This window comes from Dama dama, chromosome 14 (assembly GCF_033118175.1).
Source record: "Dama dama isolate Ldn47 chromosome 14, ASM3311817v1, whole genome shotgun sequence".
NCBI classification, from domain to species: domain Eukaryota; kingdom Metazoa; phylum Chordata; class Mammalia; order Artiodactyla; family Cervidae; genus Dama; species Dama dama.
The window spans coordinates 19,806,637-19,822,835 of record NC_083694.1 but is presented as its reverse complement, the minus strand read 5'-3'; the positions used below and the strand labels follow the sequence as shown (position 1 = coordinate 19,822,835).

At 44.6% G+C, this 16,199-nt stretch overlaps 1 protein-coding gene across 3 annotated transcripts in view; it reads right to left on the bottom strand.

The window, feature by feature from the left end:
* The window catches only part of TGFB2 (transforming growth factor beta 2), a 91,866-nt gene that overhangs the window by 65,202 nt on the left and 10,465 nt on the right, over nucleotides 1-16,199 (bottom strand). For 2 of the 3 annotated variants that reach the window (XM_061160051.1, XM_061160049.1), the window contains exon 2: nucleotides 9,371-9,454. The exons of the other annotated variant lie outside the window; for it this stretch is intronic. In XM_061160051.1, the coding sequence (XP_061016034.1) occupies nucleotides 9,371-9,454 (84 nt within the window). The remainder of the gene's footprint in view (nucleotides 1-9,370; nucleotides 9,455-16,199) is intronic. 3 annotated transcript variants of the gene reach the window in all.

The following is a 16,199-nucleotide window of genomic DNA, read 5'->3' as shown; positions in this document are numbered from 1 at the left end:
TCCAGGGCCTTGGTCTGGTACCATTCTGAACTTTTAAAGGGCATTGAAGGATTAATGGAGTAGTTTAAGAACTCAGATTTACTAGCCTGAAAAAAAAAAAAAAAAAGTTGTTCTTATATAGGGAGGAAAAAAATGAAAAACGCCAGGATTTTACCTTGCACACTCCAGTAATTACCCGGTGTGGACAAGAGAATCACTTAAGGATACCATACAGTGTACAAGTTTGGATAAGAAGCAACCATTGTCGTTCCTCAAACGGGGAATACAGGAGGTAAAGACGAGCTAAACTCAGAAGCCACTGCCTAATTCCAACATTGTCATTTAAGTCATTGGGTTCTGCTGCTCACTCTGAATTTCCATAGGTTTGGAGGAGACAAATATTGGCTTCAAAAGAAAATAAGAAAGCCATCCAAATATATCTTTTTTTTTCTTCCTTCTTCAGAAAAGAACGATCTCCCTTAAATATAGTAACATATTATTTTCACTCAGTGAATTCTCCTTTCTTGACATCGCATCCCTTCACCCCAAATATTCTTGTTCATATTTAAGTTTATCGTCTTAGGGGAGTGACCGAGTTCGATGAGCTTTGGAGCCAGAAAGACCAAGTTCAAGTTCTGGCTCTGCCACTTGTTATCTACGTGACTGTGGGGAAATTACATGATGTCTGTAAGACTCGGTTTCCTCATCTATAAAACTGAAAATAACAGTAGTGTTTATCCTATGATGTGCTGGGCTGTGTAAGTCATTCAGTTGTGTCTGACTCTTTGTGACCCCATGGACTGTAGCCCACCAGGCTCCTCTGTTCATGGGGATTCTCCAGGCAAGAATACTGGAGTGAGTTGTCATGCCCTCCTCCAGGGGATCTTCCCAAGTCAGGGATCGAACCCAGGTTTCCCACATTGCAGGCAGATTTTTTACCATCTGAGCCACCAGGGAAGCCCAAGAATACTGGAATGGGTAGCCTATCTCTTCTCCAGGGGAACTTCTTGACCCAGGAATCGAACTGGGGTCTCCTTCATTACGGGTGGATTCTTTACAAGATGCGCTAACAGGGAAGCCCTGTTTATCCTATAGGGCTAATATAAAGATTAGCACAGTGCCTATATAAGTATGCAATAACTAACAATGATCAATAGCATTACTATTCATTTTCTTATTACTAAAGCCAGGATCCAGCCTCTTCATTTATCAACAGCCCACCTAGATCTTTGCCTTTTTCCATGCAGAAATTCATGCAGAAACTCATAACAGGACATGGATAGCTAGACAAAAATCACAGTAGCAAATGTTACATAAACTCCCAAAAACAGAGGTTCTCAAATCTGGCTGCACGTCAGAATGCCCTGGGAAGCTGTTTAAAACTAAAGGTGCCAGCTCCCACCCCAGACCAACCAAATCAGAATTTCTGGAGGTGGACCCCAGTCTGAGTTTATGATTTTTATATTATACACAGTGAAGTTGAGTATCTCAGTAGCAGAGCACCCAAGTAGAGACCACAGCCCTGAGGGTCAGCACTTGCAGGAGAGGATCTGAGTGCTCTGCTATCTGAAGTCCAAGTTTTTGTCATAGTACCAGCATACCTGTGGGTGAGTTGGTCCTGACGCTTCCCCTATTCAGCTTCTGAAAACCAGTCAGCTCTCTCCCTAACAATAACACTCGAGTTAACCATCCCTGAAGCCACAGTGGCCGCGGTACCACAGGGAGCTGCCCTCCTGCTCTCCTGAAAACACACAATGGACGAGGTAAATAGCAGCCTTGAGAAAACAAGCAACTCAGAGCAGAAAAACAAAGAAGCAACCCCTGCCGTGGACGTGAACACAAACGAATCAGCTCCACTTCAGAGCAAAGATACAGTCCAACTGAAGATTAGAAAAATATGGTCTGACCGTTTAGATTTCACAAGGATCCAAAACCAATTTAGAGTCCAGTCGGTGGACAAAGTTCACATTCAGCAAAACAGCTCCAGCAGTTGCATCATCCACACAACAGGGCGATTCAGAAATACAGATGTCCAGCCATGTGCAAAACAATGCTTTCATTTTTTTCTGCTCTTTCCCACTGCTGACCCCAAAAGCAGGATGGAGATGCTCAGCATCTGCTGCTACTAAGAATAGGCTGCCGAGATGATGGGGAACTTGCAAGCAGGGAGTTACCCAGCATGCTCAGGGGCATTCAGAGAGGATGGCTGCTGCCCCTGGGTTGAGAGGGGCACAGGAGATGCCCCATGCCAGGCGGGATCATTCTGCAGTGTTCTCACTGGACACAGCAGGAAGGAGCCTGACACTAAGCCTTTGACCTCATCAGTCACTGTCAGGAGACTAAGGCTCAGGTAACATAGAATTTGAGGGAGCCACATGGTACTACTCAAAGTTTAACTCATTCAATTGGCGTGGAACTCATACAAAAGAGATAAGAAATAGGAGAGTCATGGTACCTCTAGCTACAGCTAAGCATCTTCAGACTTACAGTCTTATAGAAACTTAACCTGGATTATGAAGAACACTTACCAGATACTGCTGGGCATGTCAGGAACATATTGGCAACCTGAGACCCTAAGGCGAAGAGATGTGAGTACATGTTTTGGAGGTAAGCCTGAGTTTCCCTAACACACATAAATTTCACATAACATATCAGGACTTGCTTCCTAAACCTAGTACTACCAACCGTGCCTCTGACACCAAACAAACTTGTTTTGGTTGGAGGAATAAGTTGTATATAAAAATGAAGGGAACTTCCCTGGCGGTCCAATGGCTAAGACTGCCTTCCAATGCAGGGATGTGGGTTCCATCCGTGGTCAGGGAGTTAAGATCCCACATGGCCCATAGCCAAAAAACCAAAACATAAAGCAGAAGCAATATTGTAACAAATTCAACAAAGACTTTAAAAATAATAATAAAATAAAAGTGGAGCAGAAGGAAACTGATGTCTGTCTTACAAAGCCAACTGACTAAGTATTCAGCAAATACCCATTATAAAGCTCCTTATAATTCCATGGAGAAAGCAAAAGTGTGGATCCATCCATGCCATACCATCAACATGCAAAGTTTTTAACATGGGTGAAATCCTCTTTTCCCCAACTCCTCCACTTACACTGTGGTAGACTATACCATTTGGTCAAAATCCTCTTTTCTAGACCCACCGCCAAACAAATCTTTCTCTTGCACCCCTTCTGGCCCTATTGAGGTCATGCTTGGCCAATGGAATGTAGTTGTGGAAACTGTACATCTCCTGCGGTCCAGCCAGGAGGTCAGCATGCCCAGGTTAGATGCTGCTCCCTCAGCCTGGATCCCACAACGAAAGATGTCATGGAGCAGAGCTACTGCCAACCCACAAATCCATAGCATATAAGTGAGGGATCAACCTTTGTGATGTGCCCTTAAGAAGAAGGGGAAAGAAGCTCTAATGACTCTGAACTTGCATAATGGATTTTATACACCAAGGGTCCATTATGTCTTCTGAATAACAAATACCTGATGTAATGATCTTACCCTGTTCTCCAGCTTTACTATTTCATAGTGGGTCTCCTGTAGGTATACATTCAATTTTTCAAAGACTACATTAAGTGCTTCTGATGTTTCATGATTCATCAAGACAGGAGTCATACAAGCTCAAAGAGGGAGAAAACATGAAAGGGCAAATCTTCCCTTTCATGAAAACTGAAAACTTCCTAGTGCTACTGATTGACTGCCAAACTATCCTCCCAAAGGTCATCTTTTCAAGCAGCAAATACCAGCTCCCCCTGAGAAGGCATCCTTGACCTCTCTAGAGCAAGTCCATCAATTCTTCTGACCTCTCAGACCCTTACTTATAATCAACCACATGGTATCAGCTTCTCAGTTTGGTTGGGCTGGTTTGGTCTGCCTGAGCTCCTCACTAAGGCGAAGGCTCCTGAAGTCAGGATCTGTGTTCTATTCCTCATCCATCGGCAGAGCTCACACAGCACCTGAATGCAGTAGACTCGATTGACGTGTATTATACAGATGGATGAAGGAATCGAACCAACATCCCAGTGTACAGTCTTGCTGCTCAAAACTTAAAAATTGGAACACAAACTCTGGTCCAACAGAAATGCTTTTTGACTGATAAAAGACATAGTTTTACACATTCCCTGGCTTATGACCTCATTTCAAAGTTTAGGCAAACGTACAAGGCACAGCTGGACAGATCCAAAGAGCCTTCCAAGTCTGACTTTCCACTTCCTACAGGAAGAGACAGCTTGTCATTCTCAGAGGCCAGCTGTGGTCACCTATGAGTGTAGTGTCTTGTGTTCCTGGTCATGAATCGAGGGTGGCCAAGACTAAGCAGTCTAGTAAGTAGAGCCTCCAGCAGCGGCCATTCCACACTTGTCAGCACAAGATTGGAGACCCAAGAGGTTATTTTCATACACAGAAGGTGCAAAGGTAGCTTCTTTCCAGAAAGGAAGGGGGTGGGTTGCCAGTAATTCAGGAGTGTCCATTTAAAACAAACAAACAAAACATATTCTATATACAGAACCCATTTGTGACCGGCCTATCAAATTATCTGTTAAAGAATGAACTCAGCACAAGGGAGGTCTTGTTGAAGTTCCAAGTTGTTGGAACTTCCTTGTGCTGAGTGCCTTCCCAGTGCATTGCCAAGACCAGCTCACTGGGCTTCCTGCACCCGCCTTGGTCACTGTCCTCAATTTTGCCACAGAACCCCTTGGCTAAAACCACCCTTCTCCCCATTTGATTCAGAGGAAAAACCACAGACTTGGCAATGGCCTCCAAGTCCCCACCTGACCCATCTGTCATTATCTCTCTAATCTCATCTCCTAGGATATTTCTGATCAAATTGCAACTCATCTCCCCACTGCCCCCTCCCATTGACCACATTCTACCATTCTCATCTCATCTTTTTAATTAATTGTCTATCTTCTTTCTCCAAAATGTGAAGTTCCCCAAGGGCAAAGTTTTCTGTTTTATTCACTGATGGCATCGCTAGTGCCTAGATGGATGCCTAGTACATTGAGACAATGAACACTGGAGTGAATGACTGTATCGTAAGAATGTCTCGTATTTACCTTCGTCTTCCTGTGATCTCTGCATGCATTAGACATCTATCTTACAACTAGATCTATATTTGTAGTGCATGTAGAGACTTTTTTAGTGGAAGGCTGGCTGGGAAGTAGAATGAATACGACTAGTCATTCTTTTCCTGCTTCAATAGAAAAATGCTTATTCCCATTGTTTAAATCTGCAAAGTGATGAGTGTTCTTATAATATTAAGACTTTATAAACTTCCTGTTTTCCAGTGGTTATTAAGCCTGACCAGTATAATCCTAGGGCAGCTATAAAGTAACCACTGTAGTTAGTGCCTCTTCCTCTGGTGTTAGTTCACTGTTATATTTACTCTTCACCACATAGCAAACAACCTAGCTCTCAAACTGGTAGAAATAACAGAGAAATCACTTGGGGCACAAAGACAATTTCTGGGCATGTTTATTTTAAAAAATGCTTTTTTTTTTGGTTTGTTTAGTGATACACGGCACATAGAAGGACTGGCTAATTCTCTATCTTGATTGTCAAAAACACTACAGTAGTTATAGAATAGCCATACTGTGTGGTTGGATTCAAAATACTGGATGGTTCTAAAACAACATCAAAACAACAGCAGATCTAGGTTGCACAAAGAAAATACCAAGTCATTTATTATTAACTTTTTCTGTTTAATATCTGGGTCAGATTTTCACCTGCTCGAATACCTCTGGTTGAAAAAAAAGACCAAAACACTATTTGGAAGGAGAAAACTTCAGTTACTTGGAACTGAGTTGGGCTGAGTGAGTAGAGTTTACATTCCATTGTTGGCGAGATCCTTACCCCATGGAATGTCTCAGAACAGATTTCAGGCCATGAAGAGGTCAGCAGTGCTTTGACCAAACACTACCTCAGCGAATTAAACATTATACATTGGCTACGGCATTGTAAATTGTACATCACTTGCACATTATACATTTATTGTGAAACTGCGCTGCCCAATCCAGCCTCACACATAACCTCCCAAGGAGGCACCCACCCGCCGCCACGTGGTCATCTGCCTGCACATTCACAGCCCCTCTGTGGTGGGTGGTAAGCAGGGGTGATGTGGGATCAGCGTGATTAACCACGGACCTAACTCAATCGTTGTATGCATTTGGGGACATGGAGAGCACAGGGTGAAAACGTGGTCACGCTATGGATTCGGGGTCTCACACTTGCAGGACCAGCTGATCAAACAGAGGCCCTGCTAGATCTGAATCCTTCAGGCTGAAGGACTTGGAGTAAACAGACCGGCAGAATAGGAGCCTCCACTGCCTCAGCCTAGTGGGGACAGGCGCACCTGCACTGCCTTTTAAAGGTATAGACTCCTCAGTTCCACCCGCCCCAGAGACTCTGACTCAAGACAGGTCCGGGAATCTGCTTTGATGACCCTTTGGAACGTCCAAAAAAATGCAGGCCACGCTCTGAGAAACCCACCTTTAAATCTGAACCATGCTAACGAAAGGCATCACGCTCAGCAAATACTTAAAGAACAAACAAAGTTGGATTTGCCTTCATGACTCTTAACCCATTCCTTCCTGGAGAGACCCTCCAGACTGCTTATCTCCTGGACTCATCTATCTTAGAAGAAAAACCTTCAGGCAGGCTAAGCTCATCTCAACCTACGTTTTGGAGGAGAGTGACCTTAAAGGGGGGAAAAAATGATGCAGCAGCCACATAGGCTGCGAGGAGCAAGGAAGATGTCCTCCTCCAGGGTATCTGATGTAAAACTGAGGAGGCATCAGCGCTGCCAGTCCAAGCATGGGTGTCAGGACACGTTGTGGTAACTACACCCAGGTTAGAGAGGGAGGGAGGAAAGCCAGAGGCACCACGGGCGTCCCCACCACCCCCCGCCCCGACTCCCTGCAGCCACTCCCAACATCTCCTTGGAATGGAGAGGCGGTTCACACAAGGTGACAGGGATGACCCTCGAGCCGCTTGGCACCAGCCAGCCTCCACTTAACGAGTGTTCAGAATCACAGTCAGCATGGAGAAATTCACCCTGACCCTGGACGCCTGCCCCCTGGCATCGGCTCACTTACATTTTTACTCAATTACTATTTCTAAGAACAGAGACCAAAAAAAAAAAAAAAAAATTGCAGAGCCCCACTGCTCAGCAGTCTTGCATGAAAGGTCTGGAAGGGTCTGCAGGCTTGACTCCCAGGCGGGAAGCTGGGTGGGGCAGGAGGGCCTCCCACTGAACAAGGATCTCTTTCCCTGGCCACACCCTCTGAGACACTCCTGATTTTCCCAGACTCAGGAGGGGCAGGGTGGGTTTCCAATGTTTTTCCACCAAAGAAAGGGGGAAGCTTGCAGCCATTAAATGACCAAAAATAACCCCAAGTGAGAAGGCGTGTCCGAGGACAAGTGGAAGGGTAGACCTCTCCACTTGTTGACTATGAGGAAAAGATGAAAAGGAAATGAATCCAAAGTGGTAGGTAAGAAAATTATAAAATAATAATGGGATGGGATTCCCAAGGGAAACAAAAGGAAGGTAAAAAAAAAGAAGTTTGGGGTCTCTGTGGGGTGGTGGAGGGCACGCGGGCCAGACCTGAATTCAGAATTTGCTTCTCCTCCCTTTGCTAGTTTGATGACTGAGGACAAGGTATTCACCTCTCCAAGCCAGAGTTCCCTGAAAAATGGGGATTTCATCCCACCCTCGCCACCCAACCAACGTGTGGAGGATAAGGCTGACATGCCTTCAGTACCAGGGACATGGGGGCGGGGTGGGGCGACTGGAATTCAACACATGTTTTCCTTCTCTCATCCCTTTCCCTCGTCTTTTCCAACAAGCTGACGAAACAAACAAACAAACAAAAATCAGACAATTAACTCCTTGGTTTAGACAGTACAATAAAATACAAATTTAGAGATGGAAAACCAAACACAATCTGCCTTACAAATGGGAACTTAAGCATGTTTGAAGTCATTCACTCTTTTTATTCACATGGCAGCTTCTAGCCATTCTGAGGCCTTCTGTATGCAAATAAATATACATTCTCAGTGGAATCAGTTTTGTTTTTGAGGAAAGCCCAGCTTAGGTCACCGTAAATAAACTATTTCATTTCTTGATTCCTTGATTCCTAAGGAGCAAACTTAGTAGCTCAGTTGGTAAAGAATCTGCCTGCAGTGCAGGAGACCCAGATCTTCCCCTGGGTCAGGAAGATCCTCTAGAGAAGGAAATGGCAATCCACTCCAGTATTCTTGCCTGGAAAATCCCATGGACAGAGGAGCCTGATGGGCTGCAGTTCATGGGGTCACAAAGAGTCAGGCATGACGGAGTGACTAACACTTTCAAGGTTAGGCGTGGTAAAGTGCACATCAGGATAACCCAGGGAGTGCAGACATCTATTGGGGAAACAAAAACATTTCTCCTGTCTTTATTTGGGATCTCCACTTGAATTTAGAATCCATGTAATTCATGCTTCCTCAGGGCCTCAAAAGTGTAGAGGGAACCAATGCCAGGACGAGAAGTCCACTTCCTGCCTCCCTGAGCGTGGATCAGGGTACCACCTGGGCCAGAGTGTTTGAGTGTCACGATCACCTAAGACCTGTTCTTTGCTCTGGTCTCACGGCTCAGCAGACGATAAAAGCTGGCTGATTTATTAATGTTTCAAATCAGAAAGGGGTGAGCCTTCCAGCTTTGGTGACCTCCCCCCCACCCCAGCCTATCACACGGGGTTAGGCTCTGAGGGGCCTGCACTTGCCCTGAGGATCAGGGCTCAGTGGCAAGCTCTCAGGTTCAGCCAACTGAAGCCTTAACTGTAATCAGCCCCTTCTCTCATACAACCCATTAATGACCGTATGAAGGCCACAAACAATGATCAGCATACATTTCCCACTGTCCTCCCTCTAGAACTTCAAAGGAGAGAAAAGTCTCCTTCTTCCCTTCCAGTTCAGTACCAGAAACATTCACTGAGCCATTACTGTGTGTCAGAAATAAGAACACAGGCTCAAATAAGAGAACAAAATAAAGAACCCTTGACATTCTGGCCATACAATCCCCCCCACAGAGTATCCTCCCAGGGAGTCAAGAGATCAATCTATCAAATCACTTGGGAAGCCCTGGATCACATATCTCATAGACCCACAATCCATCCTTCCCCATATTACAATCAAGTCATCAGAGTACTTCAAAGCATTCATGAATATTTTTTGGATAGACACTCTGACTACAAGATTGGGGGCACCTGTGTGACTGTCCAGCTACGAGGCTGCACTTCAGAATTCTCTTTTGCCTCTGACAAGTCCCCCCCACCCAGGAGACAAACACTACAGATGGACCGGCTATCACTACGTCAAATGAGGTATATAAAGCAGACGAGTGTACTCACCAAGGTACCCACAGAAAACCTGGGACTGTCTGGAGCACAAGCTGCCCACTGAGCCAGAGGGTGTTGTAACAACTGGGCAGACAGCTAGGAGTTTTAAAAAGCACAGTCATTAGCTATTTTACTGAGGAGATGCCTATACAGAGCTATACAAAGATTCAATGCAGAAGAGGGACTCAATGCATGTATTTATCATTCCCCCAGAAGCAGAAGGGCCCCGCTGCTCAGGGCCAGGGGACCACAGGGTAAGCAAGTCTGGGGGATTGTGAATTCTCACCCCAGGCCTTTTGACATGCCTTAACCAGCAATCAGGCTCCTGAATATAGCATTCCCCTTAACACATTCTAGTGTTAAAATGACAGTGTACAATTTATATACTGAAACAGTCACATAAATACCTTGACTTATATTAAAGATGAATGGGAAAGGCCCTGACCTTTTGAACAAAAGACAGCCTCCCTCTTAAGAGGGATTTTCATTTGGTTGGCCTCGATGTCAGTTTTCTTAAAACCACCTGTTACCATTTCTAATTCACACATGAAAACTCCTACATCAGGGATCAAAAATTCAAGTATATACTGGTTTAGGGCTACTTAGTGACAATTTAAAAATCTAGACCTCCTTGGACTGGATTATATGCATCTTCCATGATACTTTTTGACATCCTGAAATTCTGAACTCTGCTTTCTTTAAAGACCTTGTATGCGTACTAAATGTCAGATTTTTGCATGAGATGATGTAGATGGACACCCCTGCTCTGTCATCAGTCTCCTGGAATCTTTGAACAAATGCCTCGATGCACCTAAGCCACTGTTGCTATAAAATGAAACTGACATCATGCTATTCCTGAGGGTTTGTGAAAGATTAAAATGAGATATTTAAAAGAAACTGACAAATAAAAAGTGCTCTGGGATATCATAATATCAGTTATCTAACATATCTGATAGGTGAATTCCCGATGGCCTTCCAGATCTGAATGAACAGACTTCCATCCCAGCTCCTTATATCAATTTAAAGCCGTCCATGCACCTTCCATTCACCTAGGGCATGTCTTCTAAAAGTAGCATGACCACTATTCATAAATGACTTGAAGATTTCTTTGGACAAAACATACAGATCTTGTGGACTTCCCCCTCCCCGCCCCCCTTTTCTTTTGGCCAGATTTTTATGTTTCTCTCTCAATTCTAAAGCAGATAAAGAAAATTTTTTTCCATGCCCTATAACTTACCACCTCCAACATTCAGCCCCCTAACAAGATCCCAGGGACACATTTTCACACTTGTGGGGATTACACCTGCCAGTCAAAACCCTCTTTAATTGAGATGCGGGAGGTGCCCAGCCTGAATGGCCCAGAAGATGAAGGCCCAAAACCCAGGCCTCGGAAACACATTGCTCTCACGTCGCCACCATACGCTGCTACCAGCTGACATCTGCTCACACATGTTCTCACCCACAAGCAACCACGGTGTTTATTTTCAGAGCCCTCTCTACAGCTCTACAGCCCAAGAGAAAATTCCCTCCCATCACCCGTCAGCAAAGATAGGAAGCTACAGACAGGGTAGAAACTATGTCACAACATCAGCAAGGCACACAATATCTTCTCATTCAGATCTGACCTCTAAAAAGAGATGCTGAAAGCTCTCTGCGATAAAAATCTCAAGGAACAGAACCAGAGACAGGCAGGGCATGCAGAGTGTGGCTGGGTCAGCAGCACATTCTCTTCACACGAGGGCCCTGTGCATTTCTGGGGGGATTTCACTCCTTTTCCTGGGAAATAGCACCTTCTTCAGGCCAGTGGCTGTGTGGTGCTGCAGAGGGATACTGATTCTGTTAATGGAATCCAGATCCCTGAACTCACCCCTGATCACCCAGGTCAAAGGAAGTCTATGAGAGAACAGGCAAGCTAACTGTCGTCATCTGTCATGTCCAACAAGCAGTCCTCAAGTATGCACCTTTGGTTTACTCTCGCTCTGCTATCAAGTACAGCATTAAAATCCTTTCTTTCCTCCCTCCCCTTTTTGTCTTGTTTTGTTTATTTTGTTTTGTTTTTAAGCACGGCCAAAGAACAGGGTGAGCTTCACTAGTGGCTCAGTTGTTAAAGAATCTGTGATGCAAGAGTCATGGGTTCGATCCCTAGGTTGGGAAGATCCCCCTGGAAAAAGAAATGGCGACTCACTCCAGTATTCTTGCCTGAAAAAAATCCCATGGACAGAGGAGCCTGGCAATCTACAGACTATAGGGTTGCAAAGAGTCGGACAGGACTGAGCGACTAAACCACCTCCATAAAGAACAGGGTGCTCTGGTGCTGATCCAGGGCCTCAGAAGTTAAGACCATGAATCAGATGGAGATATAAGTGATGCAAATAAGGGTGATTTACGCCAAAGAAAGTAACTGTTAGTTTTGGGTTTTTTTAATCAATTTTCAAGATCTATGTGTTTGAAGTCACACTATAATACAGGTAAACTTTTTCTATTAATAAGGTTTGGGGTCCATGTGAAATGCTTTTTAAAATGTGAAACCCTAGGGAAAATCTGAGACATGAATAGTCTTAGAGATACAATCATTTTAAGAAGTCCCTGGATAATACTCATGGATAATGGGGGAGCATGGCTCAGGTAAGTCAGAAGATAGAAACAGTCCTGGAATTAAAATTTTGCATAATTTATAAAATAACTAAAAGACAATGAAACTAACTATAAAAGTGCTAGGACTCCTTTTTGCCTGTGACGACACAACTAAGAAATAAAGCAATCAAACTTAAACACACAGGGTTTCCAAAGTGTGCTTCTGAGCTACCTACTTGAAGATCACCTGGCCATCTCGTCAAGAGGCAGTTACCTGGAGCTCACCTTGAAATTAAAGAATAATCATCTTGGTAACTCCATGGTGGTCCAGTGATTAGGACAATGAGAGCTCAAGACTGAGGACCCCAGTTAGATCCCTGGTGGGGAACTAAAATCCCTCAAACCACAAGACATGGCCAAGAAAAAAAAAACCAAAAATTAAAACTATTGAATAATAATTTGGATGGAGGGTAGGAGACAAAGTTCTGGGAATCCACACCTAGCACTCCAGGCGATCCCTTTGCTTGGTAGAATTCAAGAAACACTAGTATAGCCTTTGTGACCTAGAGGTTAGAAAGGCTTTTTACAAAAAGTTCATTTGTCCTCAAAACAACCCAATCAGGTGGATCACAGAGAAACGATCCTCTCATAAGGGTTGTCTGTTCTGGGTAATTAGTCTTTTTATGTAGCGTGAAAGTGTCTCTTAGCCAGAGAGAAAGACATTCTTGCTGCAATGACATCTCAAGCAGAATTACATGTCACTAAAAATGGGCTTCCCAGGTGGTGCTAGTGATTAAGAACCTGCCCGCCAATGCAGGGGATGCAAGAGACTCAGGTTCCATTCCTGGGTCAGGAAGATCCCCTAGAGGAGGGCGTGGCAACCCACCCCAGTATTCTTGCCTGGAGAATCCCGTGGGCAGAGAAGCCTGGCGGGCTCCATAGGGTCACAAAGAGTCACATCTGAGTGACTTAGCAGGAGCAGCAAAAATGCTGCAGTAAACTCCACATCAAATTAGTCCCTGCCTCAACCCCTCCCCAGCCTCCACACAAACGTTCTCTACACAGATATCTCTCATGATGACAACAGTTCCAGAAGTGGGCACCATTATCTCTCCCAGCACGAGATGACAGGGAGTTTCTATTCCTCTCAGAGGATTCCCAGCAAAGGTTTCTTACAAACTGCTGATCCCCAATGTCTAATGACTCAGGGTCAGTTTGGCTCAAGACCCTCTTTCTAGAATCCGGGTACACCTGCCAAAGAATTAATGAGACTAGACCTGACCCTATACACAGTTTCATGGTTGATGGTGATGCTTTCTGACAGCAGAATTCCTCTGAAATATATCTTGCTCCAAGACAAACCAGCGGCTGCCACCTCATTCCATGGAGGTGAAATGCACAGTAGGTGAAATAGTGGCCATTCAGGACTGAGTTCACACATATGAACAGCAAACTCCACTAACACACTAAACAACCTAAAGTTTGAGTGAGAACTGCTGCCTGAGAACCTTAGGTGATAGCCATCATTCTCCTTTGGTTCTGCCCAGCTACTTCTGGGTAAAAGCTGCTTCTCTCTCCTTAACTTCCGGAGCCAGATGCTAAGATGCAAGCTTGGATGTGGAAACCCTTCTTCTAGAAAGCCCTGACAGACGTCCAAGTAGGCAATTCCTTTACCAGATCATCCATCTTCTGTAAAGACATGTCCTCAGTCTGTGATTTTCTTTCTTTTTTTTTTTCCCTCCTTCTAAAGTCGAATCAGAGTTAAGTCACCCACCCATTTTTCTTTCTTTTTTTGGCCTTTCTCAGCTAGCAACTTAATGATAGGAGTTTACTACAAGGAAAGAACAACTTCAATGGCATAGTCATTAAGCTGTCAAAACAGAAGTGAAAACGAGATGAAGCCAACGGATCAGGAAATGTGCTGTGTGCTCAGTCACTAAGTAGTGTCCGACTCTTTGCAACTCCATGGGCTGTAGCCCACCAGACTCCTCTTCCATGGGATTATCCAGGCAAGAACACTGGAGTGGGCTGCTGTTTTCTTCTTCAAGGGATCGTCCAACCCAGGGATTGAACCTAGGTCTCCTGCACTGGCAAGCAGATTTTTTACCACTGAGCCACCTGAGGGGCCCAGAGAGGGAAATAAATAATCCCATAAGAAGAAAACCCCCCCACCAATGGAAGGAATAATAAAGTTATTGCTACATATGATCTAGAGAGGATAACCTTAGTTGAATTTGGTCTAAGAAGTACTAAATTCCCAATACTGAAATGACTCCAAAACTTAAAAATTAGGTTATAGTTCTTAGAAAATTCCCATTTATGGCCAATAGTATATTTTAGTGACCTTAAAATGCATGAAAAACTACTGTCTCCTCGTGTAGACAGTTCTTCCTCTGAGATCAATGTCTCTCTTAAAACCAAACTCTGCCTTCTCATTCACATGCTGGAGTAACAGACAAGGGCTGTGACAACAGCCTGAAGTTATGAATGAGCAGTTATTTGTGAACACGCTTGTCAAGACAGATGTGGAATCTGTCAGTGTGGTGTGGGTTAGATAGGGAAAGCCAAATGAACTGAGCCAAGGTCAAAGTCACAACATTTTTCTTTTTCCTCCTTGAGACTGGAAAGATGCTACAGGGCTTCCTGAAACTAACATCTCCAAAAAAGCAGCCCGAGTGTTACTCAGGCTCATGGTTGCCTCGTGACCCTCCTTTCCAAAACACCGTGTCTCTTCCTCAGGAACATGCTGCTTTCTACTGAGCCACGTGGAGGCCGCGAGGAAGGCCTGAAGGAAGAGCCACACTCTCTCCTGTGGACAGAGATGCATGCCGCATGCCAGTGTGAGAGCAAACAGCTGCCCGAGGAGGCTGGAAATGCATCTGAACTATTTTCAGAAGGTCTGGGCTTTGCAACATCCAGAAAGCATTTTCCATTTGCTTTAAGTTCCTCAAGTTGTTGTGATTAAAGGGGACATCTAAGCCCCACATTTCTGGCTTATCAGGCAGAACCAAATCCAAGGGCTCATTTCTGAGAAAGAAGGGAAGGGGTTGGTCCACAGAGAAGAACTTTGTGGGCACCAGAAGGCATTCCCCTCCTTCCAACAGCCCCTGCTGCAGCTGCTGTGTCCACCTCTGTGTGACCCTATGGACTGCAGCCCACCAGGCTCCTCTGTCCATGGAATTCTCCAGGCAAGAATACTGGAATGGGTTGCCATGCCGTCCTCCAGGGAAACTTCCTAACCCAGGGATCTTCCCAACCCAGGGTCTCCTGCATTGTAGGCAGATTCTTTACCAGTGAGGCACCAGGGAAGCCCCCTAACAGACCCTAAGCCCAGTAAACTCGATTCCCTTTGGACAGCACTGTCCTCTCACGCCAGTGAAGTGGTTTGACTCAGTGGCTCCAGGAAAGCCAGGATGCTGCGTCAAACAGAGAGAACCTTCCTCTATTGACAGCTGCTGCTGCCCAAGTGCGGCCTGTCCTCTCGGACAACACCTCCTCCGTTTTCATTTCCTCCTCAAACCCTTTGCAGTAACTTCCCACCACCCTCTCCCATTCTTCCCACCCATCCTCCTCTGGGAGACTTCTACCCTGTAATGGCATTTTGTTGCTGATGTCTGTTGCTAAATGAATTGCCTGGGACTTCCCCAGCAGTCCAGTGGTTAAGACTTCGCCTTCTAATGCAGGGGTTGTGGGTTGGGTCCCTGGTCAGAGAGCTAAGATCTCACATGCCTCATGGCCAAAAATCCAGAACTTAGAAAAAAATAAAAAAGAAAAAGAAGAAGAATACTGTAACCAATTCAATAAAACTTTTAAAAATGGTCTGCATTAAAAAAAAAAAAAGTCTTTAAAAATGTTAGAATAATATAATAATTATTATATTATTATATATTATATATAATATATATTATATTATATATAATTATATATATATTTATAATTATATATATATATAATAAAATAATAAGTAATAAATAAATAAATTGCCTGGCAGTGAAGAAACCGCTGTGGCTGGTTCCTGGTCATGAAAGTTAGATGAGGTCCAAACATCCTGGCTACCTTCTCAATAGAGCCTCTCAACAGGGGAGGCGATGAGACAAGGAACCTGAGAGAAGGGGCCGAGCGCGGCCCAGAGACAAGCTGCCCGGAAGCCCCCTCAGCATATTAGCCTTTTATGAACAACATCCTCCCCCATCCGCACCCCAACCTTTGTTGGGTTTCAGCCTTTAGGGCCCAGAAAGATAAAGAGGCGAGTATTACATAACTCATA